Here is an 18,794-nt window from a genome sequence, read left to right as displayed (position 1 = left end):
ACATGTTTAGATTCAGCATATCAAAGAACCCCATATATTCAATTTTTGTTGAAATCAAACAAAGTTTAAATACTGGACCCTATCTTGGACCAACTTGAAAACTGGGCCCATAATCAAAAATCTAAACACATGTTTAGATTCAGCATATCAAAGAACCCCAAGAATTCAATTTTTGTTAAAATCAAACTAAGTTTAATTTTGGACCCTTTGGACCTTAATGTAGACCAATTTAAAAAACAGGACCCAAAATTAAAAATCTAAATACACGGTTAGATTTGGAATATCAAAGAGCCCCAATAATTCAATTTTAGATGAAATCAAACAAAGTTTAATTTTGGACCCTTTTGACCTCAATATGAACCAATTTGATAACGGGGTCCACAAATAAAAAATCTAAATACATGGTTAGATTCAGCATATCAAAGAACCCCATATATTCAATTTTTGTTGAAATCAAACAAAGTTTAATTTTGGACCCCAATTTGGACCAACTTGAAAACTGGGCCAAAAATCAAAAATCTAAATATATGTTTAGATTCAGCATATCAAAGAACCTCATATATTCAATTTTTGCTAAAATCAAACAAAGTTTAATTTTGGACCCTTTGGACCTTAATGTAGACTATTTTGAAAACTGGACCAAAAATTAAAAATCTAAATACACTGTTAGATTCGGCATAACAAATAAATAAATGTGATCAAAGATTTTACAAATCTAATGTGCCATACTGTGCAATTAAAGATAACTTCTTGAAATTTTTCAATATTTGAAATTTGAAAAAAAAATAATATTTGAAGAATAATTCTTTTTAATTTCTGAAATCTGAAATGAGAAAAAATTGACCCCCCACAATTTCTTTTTATCCCCCCCCTTTTTTCCCCAAAAAAATTCTTTCCCTCAAGATATGGTCATAATCTCAATTCAAATTTCCAATGGAGTTGGCAACCATAATTACCCATTTAATTTTACCATAGTGCTAACTTAATCTATTTTATAAAAGAATTAAAAATATAGTGTCAAATCTTTCATATAGATTTTTTTGTAAAATAAAATGATGCAACATTTGCAGATATTTTTACTGGTCTTCCTTTATAAATATGCATTTCTTTAAACATAATTTAAAAGCAGTGTAAGGGAAGTAACCAAAACGTTGTATTTGGATTACCTCCCTTACACTGTTTTAAATTATCTTTATTGTTCATTAACCATTACTTTATACATAATTTAAAAGCAGTGTAAGGGAGATAATTTCAATGATGTATTTGATTTATCTCCCTTACACTGCTTTAAATTATGTTTTGTACTAAAGTATTTGTCCATTAACCAGGACAACCTTGTTTTTCCCCCTTTTTTGCCCCTCATTCCTAAACGGTTTGAGCCATAACCCCCCAAAGCAAATCCTAACCATCCCTTTGTGGTATGGAAACTTGTAGTATAATTTCAGAGAGATCCATACACTGTTCCACAGTTATTGTCTGGAAACTAGAAAATGCTTATTTTTGGCCCCTAATTCCTTAACTGTTGGTACCATAACCCCCAAAATCAATCCCAACCTTCCTTTTGTGGTATTTAACCTTATGGTAAAATTTCAAAAAGATCCATTCACTTAAACTAAAGTTAGAGTGCGAAAACCAATGTGTATTCGGACGACGACGACGACGCCAACGTCATACCAATATACGACCACAAAAATTTTTTTGCGGTCGTATAAAAATCACTCTTAATATTTTTCCGGTAACTTGATTTTTTACCAACTTTTGCCATAACCCCAATCTCCAAACAGTATCAAACGCTTTCCTAAAGTCGATAAACGTACAATAAAGTTTTTTACCAAATGATAAATATAATTCTACCAGCACATGTAAACAAAAGATGTTATCCAGTGTTGAATAGCCTTTCCTGAAGCCAGCTTGTGCTTTTGGAATAATTTCAAATAAGTCTGCATATTTTGAAAGTCTCCCATTCAGTATGGCAGTAAATAATTTTCCCAGGGAAGATACTAGAGTAATTCCTCTATATGAGTCAGGATTAAGGGGGTCCCCCTTATTTTTGAAAAATGGTAAAATAATACCTAAGGTACAAGCTTCAGGAATGGCTCCAGAGTCTAATATTTTATTAAATAACTTAAGATAAAATGGCATCATAAATTGAATGGTAGATTTCACATATTCATTTAAGACCATATCATAACCTGGCACTTTTCCGTTTTTTTTAAATCTTTAACGGCTTTAAAAATTTCATTTTCTGTAATTTTACCATTTAAGATTGCATTTACACATTCGTCATTGCAATCTGGTATTTCAAAATCTATATCATCTCGTTCTCCGTCTGTGTTTAAATTTTTGAAATAAGCGTGAAGTTCATCAAGATCGATTGGTGTGTTTTTATCCTGTGGTCTTTCAAAATTATTCAAAACATTCCATAATTTTCTTGGATCATGTTGATCCATACTACGCAGCTCGTTTTCAGCTTTAAAATGAAACTCCTCGTAACTTTTGTTCATTACTGTTTTATATGCCTTACTTGCTATTTTAAAATCGTATCTACTTTCCTCCGTTTAAAATAAATTATGTTTTTTCTTTGCTTGGTGAAAGTCATCTCGTTTTACACGACATTGCGCATTAAACCACGGTTGATGATGTTTTGAATTTTGGTTAATTTTGGCGGGTTTATTACCGAAATTTTCTATGGCTGAATCAAGAAACACTTTATTTAAACTTTCAACTTATTCGTTAAGGTCAGTTTGAAAATTTTCATTAGCTATATCAAGCGTGTCTAACTGGTTCGACAAGTTTTCAATGGTCAATTTACTTTCAACGCTGTCAACAAATTGATCTCTTTTGTCACCAATCCAACGAATATGCTTACTAGGCACATTCAATGAGTTGTTTTTATCAAGCAAATCATCTGGTAACATAGCTGAAAGATTGAAATACAATCTACAATGAATATCTGAAAATAACGGATCAAAATTAATAACTTCAAATTCTGTAATATAGGGGAACAAATCTCCTGATACTATTAAGTAATCAAGTAAACTAGTTTCTTTGCTAGTTACTTTGCCCATATTTTTGTCGTTACCAATTCTGCCATTAGCAATATATAAACAATTGTTTTTACATAATTGCAAAAGTTTGTTACCAAATACATTGATGCGACCTTTGTCCTCAGACGATCTTTGTAAGGGTACATTATATAAACATAAATTATGATAGTCATATAAACATCTATCTATCTCATCTATTCCATCATAATTCAAAATTTTTGAAAGTTCATCGTCTGGTATGATATAATCACAAAGAGACCCTGATCTGGCATTAAAATCGCCGAGTAGTGCAGTTGAAGTGCTTTGATCTTTTAACGTAATTAATTCTGTTTCAATTTCATCAAATGCATCCTTGGAGGAATACTTTGAATTTTCGGGAGGTACATAAATACAACCAAACATAATTTTAGTTAATTGCATTGGAATATCTACTTTAACCCAAAGTACAAACTCAGAGTCTGTGTTAATAAATGTAAGAATTTTTTTTAGACAATTTTTATAAATAACTGTTATACCACCAGATTTTCGTTCAAATGTTTTTCTATTTTTGGTAAAATAATCATACTCCTCAGGCAAATTAAGCTAATCTAAATCATCTAGTTTTGACTCAATACATACAAAAATGTCATTTAGTTCAATTAAATCAGTAAATTCTTTAAATATTAATCGTTTTTTTAGGCCACATACATTTAAGCATGAAATATTTAATGAGTGAGAATTGTTACATATACTGGGTTTAAAGTTCAACTGTCCTCTTGTTTGCCTGTCCTACATGTGGCGGGGGCGACCAAAACCTGCTCTTGATTCGTCTCGTGAGCCAAAGTGCTCCCTTAGAAACTGACTGCCTTGTTGAGATTGATAAATGTTGTCTTGAGAAGAGTGGTTGTTGGGTACATTGGGTGCATTTTTCTGAGCTTCAATTACATCTTCAGGATATATTCTGTGACCATTAACGTATAACTTGTCTTCCTTAAGACGGGCATGATTGCCTAGGCGCTGTTCTCGTTTGAAAATAGGCCATAGAACATTTCTTCTTTCCACCATTTCATATGGATATTGTTCAAAGACGCTGAAAGATGTCTCTTTCAGTTTGGCAGGGGCAGCTCTAAGAACTTTGTTTCTGTCCTTTCGGCTTTCAAATTTAGCCACTATGGTTCTTGGTTTAGCATCCTTGCTTGGTCGGAGGCGGTGAACAATATGAAATTTAATTTCTTCGTTTATCTTAAGTTTTTCTTTAATAAATTTCTTAAGGACTGCTTCCGTTTCCACATTATCCGGGTCATCTTTTTCTCTCGGATCTTCGAGGATGCCACCAAAAAGAAGATTTTCCCTCATCGACCTTGACTGAACTTCGAGAAGCTTTTCTTTAAGTTCCATATTTTCTTGTCTCATGTTATCGAATTCTTCCGTTATAAAGCAAAATCTGTTTTCAATTTTTTTAACTACGTGCTCAGATCCAGTTATTCTGCCTTCTATTTGCTTCATATCTTGTTTAACATTGGAAAGTTCTGTCTCTAATGATGAGAATCTGCTTTCGATCCCCCCCATGACGTTTATCAATCGACGGTAAAGCATCAAGATGTGACAATTTTGTATAAATGTCATTTAATACAGATTCTAGACAGATTTGTGTAAATGTGTGGTATATATACTTGGACAATCGGATACAAGGAGGCATTTAGCTTAATTTGAGTTTATAATATTGTAAATTATCAACTGATTTACACCTGAGGTATCAGCAAGATGATTTATTATTCTAGGAGTAAGATTCAATACTAACAACTGATTTACACCTGGGTTATGAAACTTGATTTGTCATTCTGGTAGCACAAGGTAGTATACTAGAAATAAAATAACTTACACCATCTGGATTGAGGGGGGTATACCGATCCATGTTTATGGTCAGATCTTCTTGAATTACACTCAGAGCAGGTCTTACATTTTTTGTTCCATTATTTGTAACAGTTGCACTAAAATATAAAAATACATCATAGTTAGGCCACGCCAAATTAATATCTCGTTCATCGGATCCCCCCGCATGTTGTGAAAGGTCGACAAGAAAAAAAGTACTTTTTTTTAAAACCTGTGTCCAGTACTAAGCTGCGCGCGTCCGTCTCTAAATTTATGTAACCAAAGTTTTATTTAGTTGTGTGTTTGAAAGTAACACCTTACAGTCACAGAAATTGACATAAAAAACGATCTAGATCTAACATTCACAAGTATTATGGCCAAATATGATATGATTTATATTCTAAATGTAAGACATGAGTGGAATATTTGTACATTGGTAAAGCAGACAAAGAACTTACTGCCAAACACAGCAGTGGACTGTGATTTAGACAATTCTTTCACAGATTTGCTTGAAGTGCTTCGTGCAAGACCACAAAGCACCAACGGCAATGCCACAGAATAATTTGAAAGATTTAAATGATGACAATATAACATGCATAAGAATAAAAGAGAATCCCGAAGATGATGGTACATGCATTGAAATGGCACTGCAATGAAACTATTATTTTTTTTCCCCTTGAATCTTTTATCTATATTTGCTAGTCGGTAAATCCAGAAATTATTGCGATTTTTGAAAAATGGACAAAAATGCGAGATTAATTATTGTGATTTCGTGAAAATATGCATGCAAGTATATGTTTCAGATAGTATAGTGTGAGTTCTTATTATTGCGATAATCTCTCATTCGCATTATTCGCAATAATATAAATCTCGCAATAATTTCTATCAATACAAAGTTATAAGCATGGAATCTGACAAGAAAGTGTATGTGGTAATTGAAAATAACACATCAATCCAACTTCACAATTTACGAAATCTTCTAAAAATAAGAATTTGTATGATTGTCACTGAGACAAACTTCCACCAGAGACCAAATTTGTTGAGGTTTGCAACTAGAGGCTCTCCAGAGCCTGTGTCGCTCACCTGTATCATCTGTTGTTTTGGAAATCATGTAAAATAAGGTTAAAATTATAATCAATAGTATTAGATACCCTAATAATGATTGAGGCCAAGTTTGGTTTAATTTGGCAAAGTAGTTAAATAAAAAGCAGGTCATCCCATTGTAGTCTTACAATAGCTAATGAAGACCCCTTATCTTTATTTACATAAGTTTTCAAGTTGTGATCATTTGAAATTGTTTTTTTTACAATTTTCCCTTAGACTTCTATAGTAAACCCCTATGTTCTATTTTTAGCCATGGCGGCCATGTTGGTCGGATGACAGGGTCATCGGATACATTTTTCAAACAAGATACCCTGTTGAAAATTGTGGCTAAGTTTAATTATATTTGGCCCTGTAGTGGAGAAGATTTTTGTAAAAGATTACAAAAAATTACGAAAAATTGACTATAAAGGGCAATAACTCCTTAAGGGGTCAACTGACAATTTTGGTCATACAGACTTATTTGTAGATCGTACTTTGCTGAACATTATTGCTGTTTACAGTTTATCTCTATATATAATAATGTTTAAGATGCAAACCAAAAACTGCAAAATTTCCTCAAAATTACCAATTCATGGGCAGCAACACAACAACGGGTTGTCTGATGCGTCTGAAAATTTCAGGGAAGATAGATCTTGACCTAATGAACAATTTAACCCAGTGTCAGATTTGCTCCAAATTCTTTAGTTTCAGAGATATAAGCCAAAACTAGATACCCTAAGGATGATTTAGGCCAAGTTTGGTTTAATTTTGTCCAGTAGTTTCAGAGGAGAAGATTTTTGTAAAAGATTACAAAAATTTACGAAATTGTGAAAAATTGATTTTAAAGGACAATAATTCCTTATGTGGTCAATTGACAATTTTGGTCATGTTTGACTTATTTGTAGATCTTACTTAGCTGAACAATTTTGCTGTAAACAGTTTATCACTATCTATTATAATATTCAAGATAATAACCAATAAAAACTGCAAAATTTCCATAAAATTACCAATTCAGGGGCAGCAATCCAACAAGGGGTTGTCAGATTTCAGGGCAGATAGATCTTGACCTGATAATCAGTTTTACCCTATGTCAGATTTACTCTAAATGCTTTGGTTTCAGAGATACAAGCCAAAATCTACATTTTACCCCTATGTTCTATTTTTAGCCATGGTGGCCATCTTGGTTGGTTGGCCGTGTCACCAGACACATTTTTTAAACTAGATACCCCAATGATGATTGTGGCCAAGTTTGGTTAAATTTGGCCCAGTAGTTTCAGAGGAGAAGATTTTTGTAAAAGTTAACGGACGACGGATGCCAAGTGATGAGAAAAGCTCACTTGGCCCTTTGGGCCAGGTGAACTTAAAATATGAAACAATTCAAATTGGGAAAACTAACGACCTAATTCATAATAAAACAATTTGCAAAAAAAAAAGTATGACAGACATTAACCAACAACAATTGCTTACATCCACTTTATTTGAACTTCGGTGCATAGTTGTTTCATGTGCAATCATACCTCATCTCCTTATTTTTAAACTGAACTACAGGCTCCTGACTTGAACAGGCACAGAAAGAACATGGCCGGGTTAAACATGTTTGTGAGTGCTCATCCCACCCCTAACATGGAACAGTGGTGTTACAGCACAACATAAAAACAAACCATAATCAAAGCCTTAAAGGCTGTTAAAGCAATTGCTGCCTTAAGTTAACAGTTTTATTTTTTCATCCACATGTAATAGAATTAAACCGGACAGGGGATTTAAGATGGCCGCCGAGCTGTTAACACTATAAAAGTCAGCTCCTGCAATTTTTGCAAAATTCTTTGTTAATCAAGTGTGGATTTACATATTTTTGTGATTTTCTGATGTATATTGGCATGACTTATCTGAAGACGGATTTATATATGTTAAAATTGTGAAATTAATGACTTTTCCTCAAAGACATTGAAATATTACATATTGTATATAAGGAAAAGGAATTTCAGCTATAGATTAATACTCACACCTATTGGTCATTATGCCTGGAGGCAGTAATACTTTAAACAAAACTTCCACTAAACCTACACATAGTAGAACAGTAAGGAGTGTTCAGACATTATTGGCAGCTAAAAAGGACAACAAAGATGATAAAGAACCTAAGGCTAAAAGAACTCACTCTGAAGTTTCTAAAGACTCAAACACTAGTCTTGATCTATCAGGTCTTATAAACTTTCAAAAAGACCTTGATGAAATAAAATTTAGCTTGAGGGATGTAACCACAAAAGATGATTTGATTGACATTACAAAAGACCTTGTCAAGACTTCAGACTTAGAAAATCTTGTTACTGGAATTGTGAAGAAATTGTTCAGTAAGTTTAAGTCATCACTGGAAAAAAAAATGAACGATAAAATTTCAAAAATTGAAAAAGAGATGGAAGAGAAAACAGAGGCACTATCTATTGAAAATGAGCACCTGAAAAAGAGACTTGATGCAGTGTCCTCTCATATGTCTCCTATTAAGACTGACCTAGCAGAAACAGCAGAAGTTGCCAAAATAGCCAATTTGAGCAGCAATTACAACGAACAATATTCCAGAAAAAACAATATCAAGGTGTTGAACTTTCCAAGGAGAGACAGACAAAACCTTCGCAAGGATTTCATTGAAATGGTAAAAAGAGATTTAGATGTTACTTTAGAAGAAAGGGATGTTGTGGCAATACACAGGTTACCAACTGTACACGAGCCAAGTCCACTTATTGTTCGCTTCTTTAATAGTGATGTGAAGAGAAGTTTTATGCTGGTTAGGAAACAGTTGAATGGGAAGTTGAAATTCGTTGATGATGTCACACAAAGAAATATGGAGCTTATTCATCGGCTGGAGAAGAGCAATCATTTTGAACAGGTTTAGTATTTTAATTGTGGTGTGTATGGTAGAACAGAAAGTGGTGCACAGATAAAGTTTGGAATGTATGATGACATCAACTTTCGACTCAGACAATTTAGGTCTGGGCATTAACTTTTGTGGAAAAAAATATTTCTGACAATTTTTAGATGTAAATTTGAGAAAAATTTGAAAAAAAAACAAACTTTTTTTTAATCAAATATATTTAAAACAATTTCATGAGGAAGGCTCTATTTTGTAACAAAACAATTGAATATTTTATATATGTATAAATCTAAAAAAAAAAAAGGAAATAAGAACTCTAGAATTTGCAAAAAATGTACTTTACTTCAAGTATAAAATGATGCGAGTTATCTTAGTTTTGTATCTATGTTTTTATTCAGTATTTCAACATTTATTTAAAGACAACAGTTTTCAAAAACATTTGTTTGTTTGCCTGATGAATTTAAATTGTGTTATCAATATTTTGTGAATATTGGTACATGTATGTACATGTATAGTGTAAATGTATTTACCTCATTATGGGGTCTCTGAAACTTTTAACAGTAAATTGCCAGGGTTTGCGGGATAGTGCAAAAAGAAAAGATGTGTTTAATTTACTGAAAACAAAAAATTATAATATTTACTGCTTACAAGATACGCATTTTACTACTGAAATTGAGAATGCTGTCAGATCCATGTGGGATTTTGAATGTTTTTTCTCTTCTTTTTCCTCTAATTCAAGAGGCGTATCAATCATGTTTAATAATAATTTTGAATTTAAAGTGCTAAAAGAGAAAAAAGACTTGAATGGCAATTACTTAGCATTAGATGTTAAAATAGATAAACAGAAACTTACACTTTTGTCATTATATGGACCTAATATGGATAGTCCTGGTTTTTATGATCAGATTGTGAATGTTATTGAAGATTTTGGAAATGAAAGTTACATACTTTGTGGTGACTTTAATTTAGTATTAGATCCATGCATTGATTATTGTAATTATTTACATGTTAATAATCCCAATGCCAGAGATAAAGTTCTTGAAATCATAGAGCACTGGTCCCTTGTGGACCCTTTCAGAGAACTGTTTCCTGATCTACACAGATACACTTGGAGAAAAAAATCACCATTCAAACAAGCACGTCTTGATTTTTTTCTTATTCCAGACTGTATGTTGACAAATTTAAGAAATTGTAAAATCGAACTTAGTTATCGTTCAGATCATTCCATGGTAGTTTTAGAATTTGAATTTAATCCTTTTGTTCGAGGCAAAGGTCTATGGAAATTCAATAATTCATTACTTTATGATATTGAATACATAAATATTGTTAAAGATAAGATTTTAGATGTTAAAAAACAGTATGGTGCATTGGTTTATAATTTCAAAAATATACATGAGATTTGTAATGATGATCTCCATTTTACTGTAAATAGTCAGTTGTTTCTTGAAACTTTGTTGTTAGAAATTAGAGGTAAAACCATCTCTTATTCAAGCTATAAGAAAAAACAAAGGGATAGAAAAGAAAAAGATTTATTATGTGATATTGAAGTATTAGAATCTACACTAGAAGAAAATTTAGTACATAGCTTAGAGATTAAAAAACAAGAATTAGAAAGTATAAGAAAAGAAAAGATTAGGGGTAAATTTATACGCTCTAGAGTTCAGTGGATTGAAGAAGGTGAAAAAACTACAAAGTATTTTTGTGGTCTTGAATCAAAAAATTTTACAAGCAAAATAGAAAAGGATGATGGTAAAATTATTACAAACCAATTTGATATTTTAAAGGACACAAAAGACTTTTATGAAAATTTATACAAAACTAGAGACAAATATGGCAATGGGTGTAAACTGAGTGATTTAGAAAGAGATTTGAAAGATTTAAATTTTAATAAATTATCAGTGGATGAACAGTTAAATTTAGAAGGGAAGATAACTATTAATGAAGCCAGCATTACTTTACAGAAAATGAATAATAATAAATCACCAGGGTCAGATGGTTTTTCAACAGAATTTTTTAAGTTTTTCTGGAAAGATTTGAAATCATTTGTAGTTAAATCTTTAAATTATGGGTCAAATTTAGGACACTTATCAGTGACTCAAAGGCAGGGAATCATTACATGCTTACCAAAAGACAATAAACCAAGAAATTTACTCAAAAATTGGAGACCTATCTCCTTGCTGAATACTGTATACAAAATAGGTTCAGGGGTTATAGCTAGTAGATTTAAAAAAGTTTTAGACAAACTGATTGATTTAGATCAAACTGGCTTTATCAGTGGACGTTTTATTGGGGATAACATAAGATTGATTTATGATCTTTTACAGTATACAGAAGAACATAACACTCCAGGTTTATTGCTTTTAATTGATTTTGAAAAAGCATTTGATTCTCTATCTTGGGACTTTCTGGTGTCAGTTTTGCAATTTTTCAATTTTGGTGAATCTATTATTAACTGGGTTAAAGTATTTTATAATAATATCTCATCTGCAGTCATTCAGGGGGGAAATCTTTCAGACTTTTTTCAAATAGGACGTGGCTGTAGACAAAGGGATCCCTTATCACCCTACCTTTTTATTATTTGTGCAGAAATTTTGGCAATTCGAATACGGGGGAATAGAAATATTACTGGTATAACTGTGACTAGGATAGAACATAAGTTATCACAGTTTGCAGATGATACTTCACTTATTTTAGATGGAAGTGAACAGTCCTTAAATGAAACTTTAAATGAATTAGATTGGTATGCAAAACTTTCAGGGCTAAATATAAACTTTTCTAAAACACAGGTAGTTTGGATTGGGAGTAAAAAATATTGTAGTGATAAACTTTGTCGAAACAGAAATTTATCCTGGGGTACAACATCTTTTAAGTTATTGGGTATAAATTTTGATGTTGATCTTGATAAAATTATTAACATTAATTATAATGAGAGGATTTTGCAGAACAAAAATCTAATTAGGATATGGTCAAAAAGAAATCTTACAGTAATAGGTAAAATTACAGTTGTGAAAACTCTGATTTTACCTGTCCTTAATCACCTTATAATTACATTGCCAAATCCAAATCAAGAACATGTGAAAAAGATCAATGAGCTTATTTTTAAATTTATTTGGAATTCACCTGTTCATAGAGTCAAGAAAGAGCTGTTGCAAAAAGATTACAGTGAAGGTGGATTGAAAATGATCAACCTTAGCTCCTTTATCACAGCCCTCAAATCTACATGGGTTAGAAAACTTTTCCAATCTGACAATAAATGGAAAAATGTTTTATTTTCCATAATAAATCAAGAAAAATTATTTAAATTTGGAAATGGTTATCTGTCAATCATTAAAAGTAAATATGAAAAATAAATTTTGGCATGATGTATTCCATGCATTGGACATTATCATTGATAAAGATGAAAACAATATGTGGGAATATTTTTTGTCAAGCCCACTGTGGATGAATAATTGTATAAAAATAGAAAATAAACCTGTATTTTATAAAAACTGGTTTAATAAAGGTATATTTTTCATTAATGACATTATATCAGATACTGGAAAAATTCTCAGTTTGGAACAGTTAGAAGAAATAATAAAATTGACAGAAATGTGATGAAATACAACAGCATAATTTTTGCTGTAAGAATGCAAGAAAGGGCTATGTTTTTGATAATTATAAACTAGTCACTCCATTTATTCCTTCATTTGCCAAGATTTTTTTTAAAAGCTCAAGGGGAACTAAAGACATGTATTCACTATTAATTAGAAATAATATAGTTTCAACGGGTCAGAAAAAATGGGATCAAATTTTAAATGTAGATGAAAATGAATGGAGATTAATTTTCAAATTACCTTTTGTAGTCACAAAAAATACCGAACTGCAGTGGTTACAATGTAGAATAAATCAGCATATTCTAGGTACAAATAAATTTTTGAATAAAATTAATGTCACTAACAATCCAAATTGTACATTTTGCCAAGAAGAAGTAGAAACTATTGTACATTTATCTTGGAATTGTGAAATTGTTCAAACATTCATTGATGAAATTGACTCATGGTTTTTTGTCGAGCCTGCTACTTTTGTCGCAGAAAGCTCGACATAGGGATAGCGATCCGGCGGCGGCGGCGGCGGCGTTAGCTAACTTCTTAAAAGCTTTATATTTTAGAAGATGGAAGACCTGGATGCTCCATACTTTGTATATGGATGCCTCATGTTACGAAGTTTCCGTCAGTCACATGTCCAATGTCCTTGACCTCATTTTCATGGTTCAGTGACTACTTGAAAAAAAAGTTCAGATTTTTTGTAATGTTAAATTCTCTCTTATTATAATTAATAGGATAACTATATTTGGTATGTGCGTACCTTGCAAGGTCCTCATGCCCGTCAGACAGTTTTCACTTGACCTCGACCTCATTTCATGGATCAGTGAACAAGGTTAAGTTTTCGTGGTCAAGTCCATATCTCAGATACTATAAGCAATAGGTCTAGTATATTCGGTGTATGGAAGGACTGTAAGGTGTACATGTCCAACTGGCAGGTGTCATCTGACCTTGACCTCATTTTCATGGTTCAGTGGTTATAGTTAAATTTTTGTGTTTTGGTCTGTTTTTCTTATACTGTATGCAATAGGTCTACTATATTAGGTGTATGGAATGATTGTAAGGTGTACATGTCTAGCTGGCAGGTGTCATCTGACCTTGACCTCATTTTCATGGTTCAGTGGTCAAAGTTAAGTTTTTGAGTTTTGGTCTTTTTTTCTAATACTGCATGCAATAGGTCAGCTATATTTGGTGTATGGAATGATTGTAAGGTGTACATGTCTAGCTGGCAGGTGTCATCTTACCTTGACCACATTTTCATGGTTCAGTGGTCAAAGTTAAGTTTTTGAGTTTTGGTCTTTTTTTCTAATACTATATGCAATAGTTCAACTATATTTGGTGTATGGAAATATTTTATGATCTATATGTCAGTCACGCAGGTTTTATTTGACCTTGACCTCATTTTCAAGGTTCATTGCTCAGTGTTAAGTTTTTGTGTTTTCGTCTGTTTTTCTTAAACTATAAGCAATAGGTCAACTATATTTGTTGTATGGAAGAATTGTTAGCTGTACATGCCTGCCTAGCATGGTTCATCTGACCTTGACCTCATTTTCATGGTTCATTGGTCAATGTTTAGTTTACTTGGTTAATGTGAAGTTTATGTGACAGTTGTAATAAAGCTTTATATTTAGGACTATCAACATAATGTCAATGATTAGTAAAGAAGGCGAGACATTTCAGCGTGTGCACTCTTGTGTCTAATGGTATAAGTGTTCCATTTACCATAAAACATTTTCTGTTTGGGGATATTACAAAATCATTTAGGGGGAATGCTGCAAATTTGATTTACTTGCAAATAAAACAATATATTTTCAACTGCAAATATTTTAAGAAAGCTTTAACATTGCAGGCAGTGCAAAGTAAAATAAAATCTTTATACAGCACTGAAAAATTAATTGCTGTTAAAAATAAAAGAGTAGATATTTTTGACCAGATTTGGAATGCTTTTGCCATCCTTTTCAGTGAATGATCAGTTATTTTTTACATTGTATATGTGTACATAAATTAATAGACATAGAATTTTCATATGATATATTGTCTCTTATATGAGAAAAAACTACATGATTTCATCTGTGCAAATAAATAACCAAAACAAACAAAACAACTTTTAATTTCTTTGAAATTCATCTGATTATCTATCTTTCAATTATTTTTTATTTTTGTTTTTTTTCATTATTTGAATTAAAAAAATCTACAGAAATATCTTATATATCTTTATATTTTACTACTAAAACAACACAAATTATATATTTTTCATAACCTGTGCATTTGTTATATTAGATAATTATATGTTTGATAATCTTAATGGTAAGCTTCTTTATTGATATTACTGACATGGTACATAATTTTTTTAATTATGGAAAATTGTATGTATAGTACTAACAAAAACTAACAGCTGTATAAATATGTTATTTACTAATGTTAACGAGGCCGGGATAAGGTATCGGTACTTGATGTTTTCCACTAACAAATGTACAGATTTCAATAAAATATGATAAATAAAAAAAAAAAAAAAAAGAAAAGAAAAAAAAAAGATAACTAAAAACTGCAAAATTTCCTTAAAATTACCAATTCAGGGGCAGCAACCCAACAACGGGTTGTCAGATTTGTCTGAAAATTTCAGGGCAGATAGATCTTGACCTGATAATCAGTTTTACCCTGTGTCAGATTTACTCTAAATGCATTGGTTTCAGAGATACAAGCCAAAATCTACATTTTACCTCTATGTTTTTTTTTTAGCCATGGTGGCCATCTTGGTTGGTTGGCCGGGTCACCAGACACATTTTCTTAAACTAGATACCCCAATGATGATTGTGGCCAAGTTTGGTTAAATTTGGCCCAGTAGTTTCAGAGGAGAAGATTTTTGTAAAAGTTAACGGACGACGGATGCCAAGTGATGAGAAAAGCTCACTTGGCCCTTTGGGCCAGGTGAACTTACAATATGAAACAATTCAAATTGGGAAAACTAACGACCTAATACATAACAAAACAATTTGCAAAAAAACAAGTATGACAGACATTAACCAACAACAATTGCTTACATCCACTTTATTTGAACTTCGGTGCATAGTTGTTTCATTTGCAATCATACCTCATAATAAACTTCTATTTTCAAACACATGTGCATGTAATCGTTACAATAAATCAAGAGAACAATCAACAGTCAAACTAATATATAATTCAAGTACGGACTGCAATCCGCAATACGCATAACCAAATAACTGGTTAAGGAGAGATAAATCTTACAGAATTATAACAAAATAGGAAAACGAACTTATTATTATGTGTTTTAACACAGGTTTTGTTCCGCAAAATTATTTGCGCAAACAACATTTTGGTCAGTTATAATTGTCTATTTTTAGATATGTAAACATAGAGAATTAGGGTCATTATGACATTTGACACTGTCATTATATCATTTGTTTACAGAGTGGAGTTTATCAGTATCAACAGCAATTAAGGAATCCCTTAATAAATAACAGGGCCAGTAATTTCAAGGAAGTATTAAAAACATGGTAGAGTACTCAGAACGCGTAAACTGTGCTACTTTTAATTTAAAACAAATAATGCGAGATAAGATTACATTACTATAGCGATGTGCGTAGTGATTTTACGATAATTTTATGAATGGACGATAATTTTATGAATGAACAATAATTGTATGAATGAACAAGAGCAACTTGACCTCTTTCAAAAAGAATCACTGATTAAACAACATAAAACTGTATTAGAGATAATTCAGTCAAATTTTCAATATTAAATCAACAACTGACATGATTCAATATTTTGTTGAAACATCTCAAGAACGAAATCGCAGGTATAAAAAGGCATTTTTTTTCACTCTGACTTCTATGTTCTTTGATAGTCAAACGGTTGTCCCCTTAATATATCTACAATAACATATGTTGAAACATCTCAAACCCCAATGTTTTTCAACTATTCCAATTAATGTATTTCATTAGAAAACATACATAGGAGTTTTAGAATTTAGAAAAACTTTGGCTTGATCTGGGTCACAAAGATGGCTATACGCCATAGCATGAAAACAATTGCTTTAAAAATCAATTGCATAGGGCCCAACTCATCAGATCAATATAAAGCAGAAAAAACATCTAACAAAAACACAGACTGGAAGTGGCAGGGTATTTATACATCCCCAACAACAAAAAAGACACAAAGTACATATCTGAGAGTACTCGCAATTACTGACAGCTAGTTCAAAGCCAATAACAACTAATTAAAAAAAATCATGTATCTAAGACTAAGATATCAATCAGTACACATCCAATATCCAATGGATTTAGTGAAAAGAGGTCATTAACAGTCAGAGAAAAACATGACCTTGTGCAATGCCAAAATAAGGTATCGACAGACTGTAGTACTGTGAAAGTGCATAACAATAATATTTAGTATGGTTTTAATTTACTGATAACAAAATCAATATTCATACCAATAAAACAATTTTCAAAGATCTAATTACAGCATTGAATTGAACCTTTTAGAATAAGTTTATTTAAAGGATTGATAAGTTTACCAGGATCATATCTTAATTTCCAGACTCGGTAAACAACATAAAATTTAGGATGTGCTATTCCATTTGAAAGAAGTTTTCTACAGGTACAGCAAAGCTTACTTCAAATTGCAAATTAAAAGTATTTGTAACTTACGGGACATCAGGTAACTGAACACTAAAAGATAACTGATTATCTGCTACAGCTCTTCTTCTCCTACCAGATGGATTCGTATACAGAACACAGGTTGCAGCACTTACAGTCAAGAGATTGACATTTGCACAGTCAGAACTACACAGCAGTGGATAAGTCTGTGCAAGTACTTTAAGTTGTATTACAATTGCTGTCTGGACAAGTGTCCTGTAGTTTTGTTTGGAAGCAGAATGGGTACAGTCAAAAGTTGCACGAAATACAAATACCATCTCAATAGAAGTCAGCAGTGGTGGAGCTGAAGTAGTCACTGAAACAAAAATCAAGGTATAGATTTATAAATTCATAAATTTGAACTTGACCTTCTTTTAGTCACAGGAAACAACATTTGAAATGATTTCGTCAATGCATGTGTTTTCAAGTTATTGTACTGACAACGCTCTAAGTATCCCTTTTCGCTACTTAAACAGTGCTCCAGCTAAAATTAAAAGGGGCAGGGTGCAGTGGAGGGCAGGGCACTTTTTTAGGTTAGAAAAGGGCACAGCTCAATTTTTTTTTTATTTGGTTTATTGTCCTGAAACATGAACATTGCTTGTTTTTGGCCCCTAATTACTAAACAGCTACAATATTACCCCCTAAAATCAATTCCAACCTTCCTATTGTGGTATGGAACCTTGTGCTAAAAATTCACAGAGATCCCTTCACTTATACTCAAGTTATTGTCTGCTAACTAAAATGTCTTCGGACGCCGACATCACCATAACATAATACAAACACAAAAATTTTGCAGTCATATAAAAATAGGTTTCTTCTTTTTAATAAAGTTACAATTTCTAAATTTCTCCATAAAAAAATCATTCTTCCTCAAATTAGATATCATTTACACATGTGGGTACCAATTTTCATGAATTGAGGAAAATTTACATTTTCGTGAATATTTGATTTCGTGGTTTTGCAAAAGTCTGCATAAATTCTTATAGAATATTTTTCGTTGACTATTGGAATTCAGGGTAACCAAGATATCCACAAAAATTGGTATCCAACAAATAATAATGAATCCACAGTACAAGATATTTGAAAATATACAAATGACAGGGTGTGGGGATGACCCCTGGGGACTAACCCTGCATAACATTCAAATCATTTTGACATGATGAACATGAATATATATGGTTTAAGGGTAGGGATATCAACCATTTACAAGATATTTCAACATTCTTAACTGCTGATTTCATACAGACTACAATACAAACACTTAAAGATTGTTCTAGAAGTACCTTCTGTTGGGTTTTGCTTTAAATTTGTGTGTTCAAGAAAAATCCAGAGATATCAAAACTCCTTGTTTTGATTTTACTGCATTTGTATTTGAATCCAGTCAACAACAAAAACAAATAACTGTCAAAAAGGCCATAATGTCAACAAATAGGACCATTTAAAGCCTATTCTTTATATATTTGAAAAAAAGTGTGGGAAATTCACTTTGATATATTTTTTATTACATATTTGATTTAATCAGGTAAAAAATAGCCTATATGTTTTTCATCAAAATTTCATTACGGGATCTAAACTGTATCGTATGCCCTTAATGAGGCCACTGATTTGTGTTGTTTTTGTTTGGATTATAATGTGTTTGTATCATAAATCAAAAGTGTCTACTTACATTGGCTTACATTTAGGAACACCTCTTTTTTTGTTTAGAATAATT

The 18,794-nt window shown here is 31.8% G+C and overlaps 1 protein-coding gene across 1 annotated transcript in view; it reads right to left on the bottom strand.

The window, feature by feature from the left end:
* LOC127710082 (uncharacterized) overlaps window positions 1-18,794 on the bottom strand; it is a 467,780-nt gene that overhangs the window by 43,053 nt on the left and 405,933 nt on the right. Inside the window, exons 70-71 of the mRNA XM_052215826.1 lie at window positions 17,096-17,399; window positions 4,909-5,017 (exon numbers count right to left, since the gene is read on the bottom strand). Coding sequence (XP_052071786.1) covers window positions 4,909-5,017; window positions 17,096-17,399 — 413 coding nt within the window. The remainder of the gene's footprint in view (window positions 1-4,908; window positions 5,018-17,095; window positions 17,400-18,794) is intronic.

This window comes from Mytilus californianus, unplaced genomic scaffold (genome assembly GCF_021869535.1).
Source record: "Mytilus californianus isolate M0D057914Y unplaced genomic scaffold, xbMytCali1.0.p SCAF_7, whole genome shotgun sequence".
Classification (NCBI taxonomy): domain Eukaryota; kingdom Metazoa; phylum Mollusca; class Bivalvia; order Mytilida; family Mytilidae; genus Mytilus; species Mytilus californianus.
This window is presented reverse-complemented; position numbering and strand designations above follow the sequence as displayed.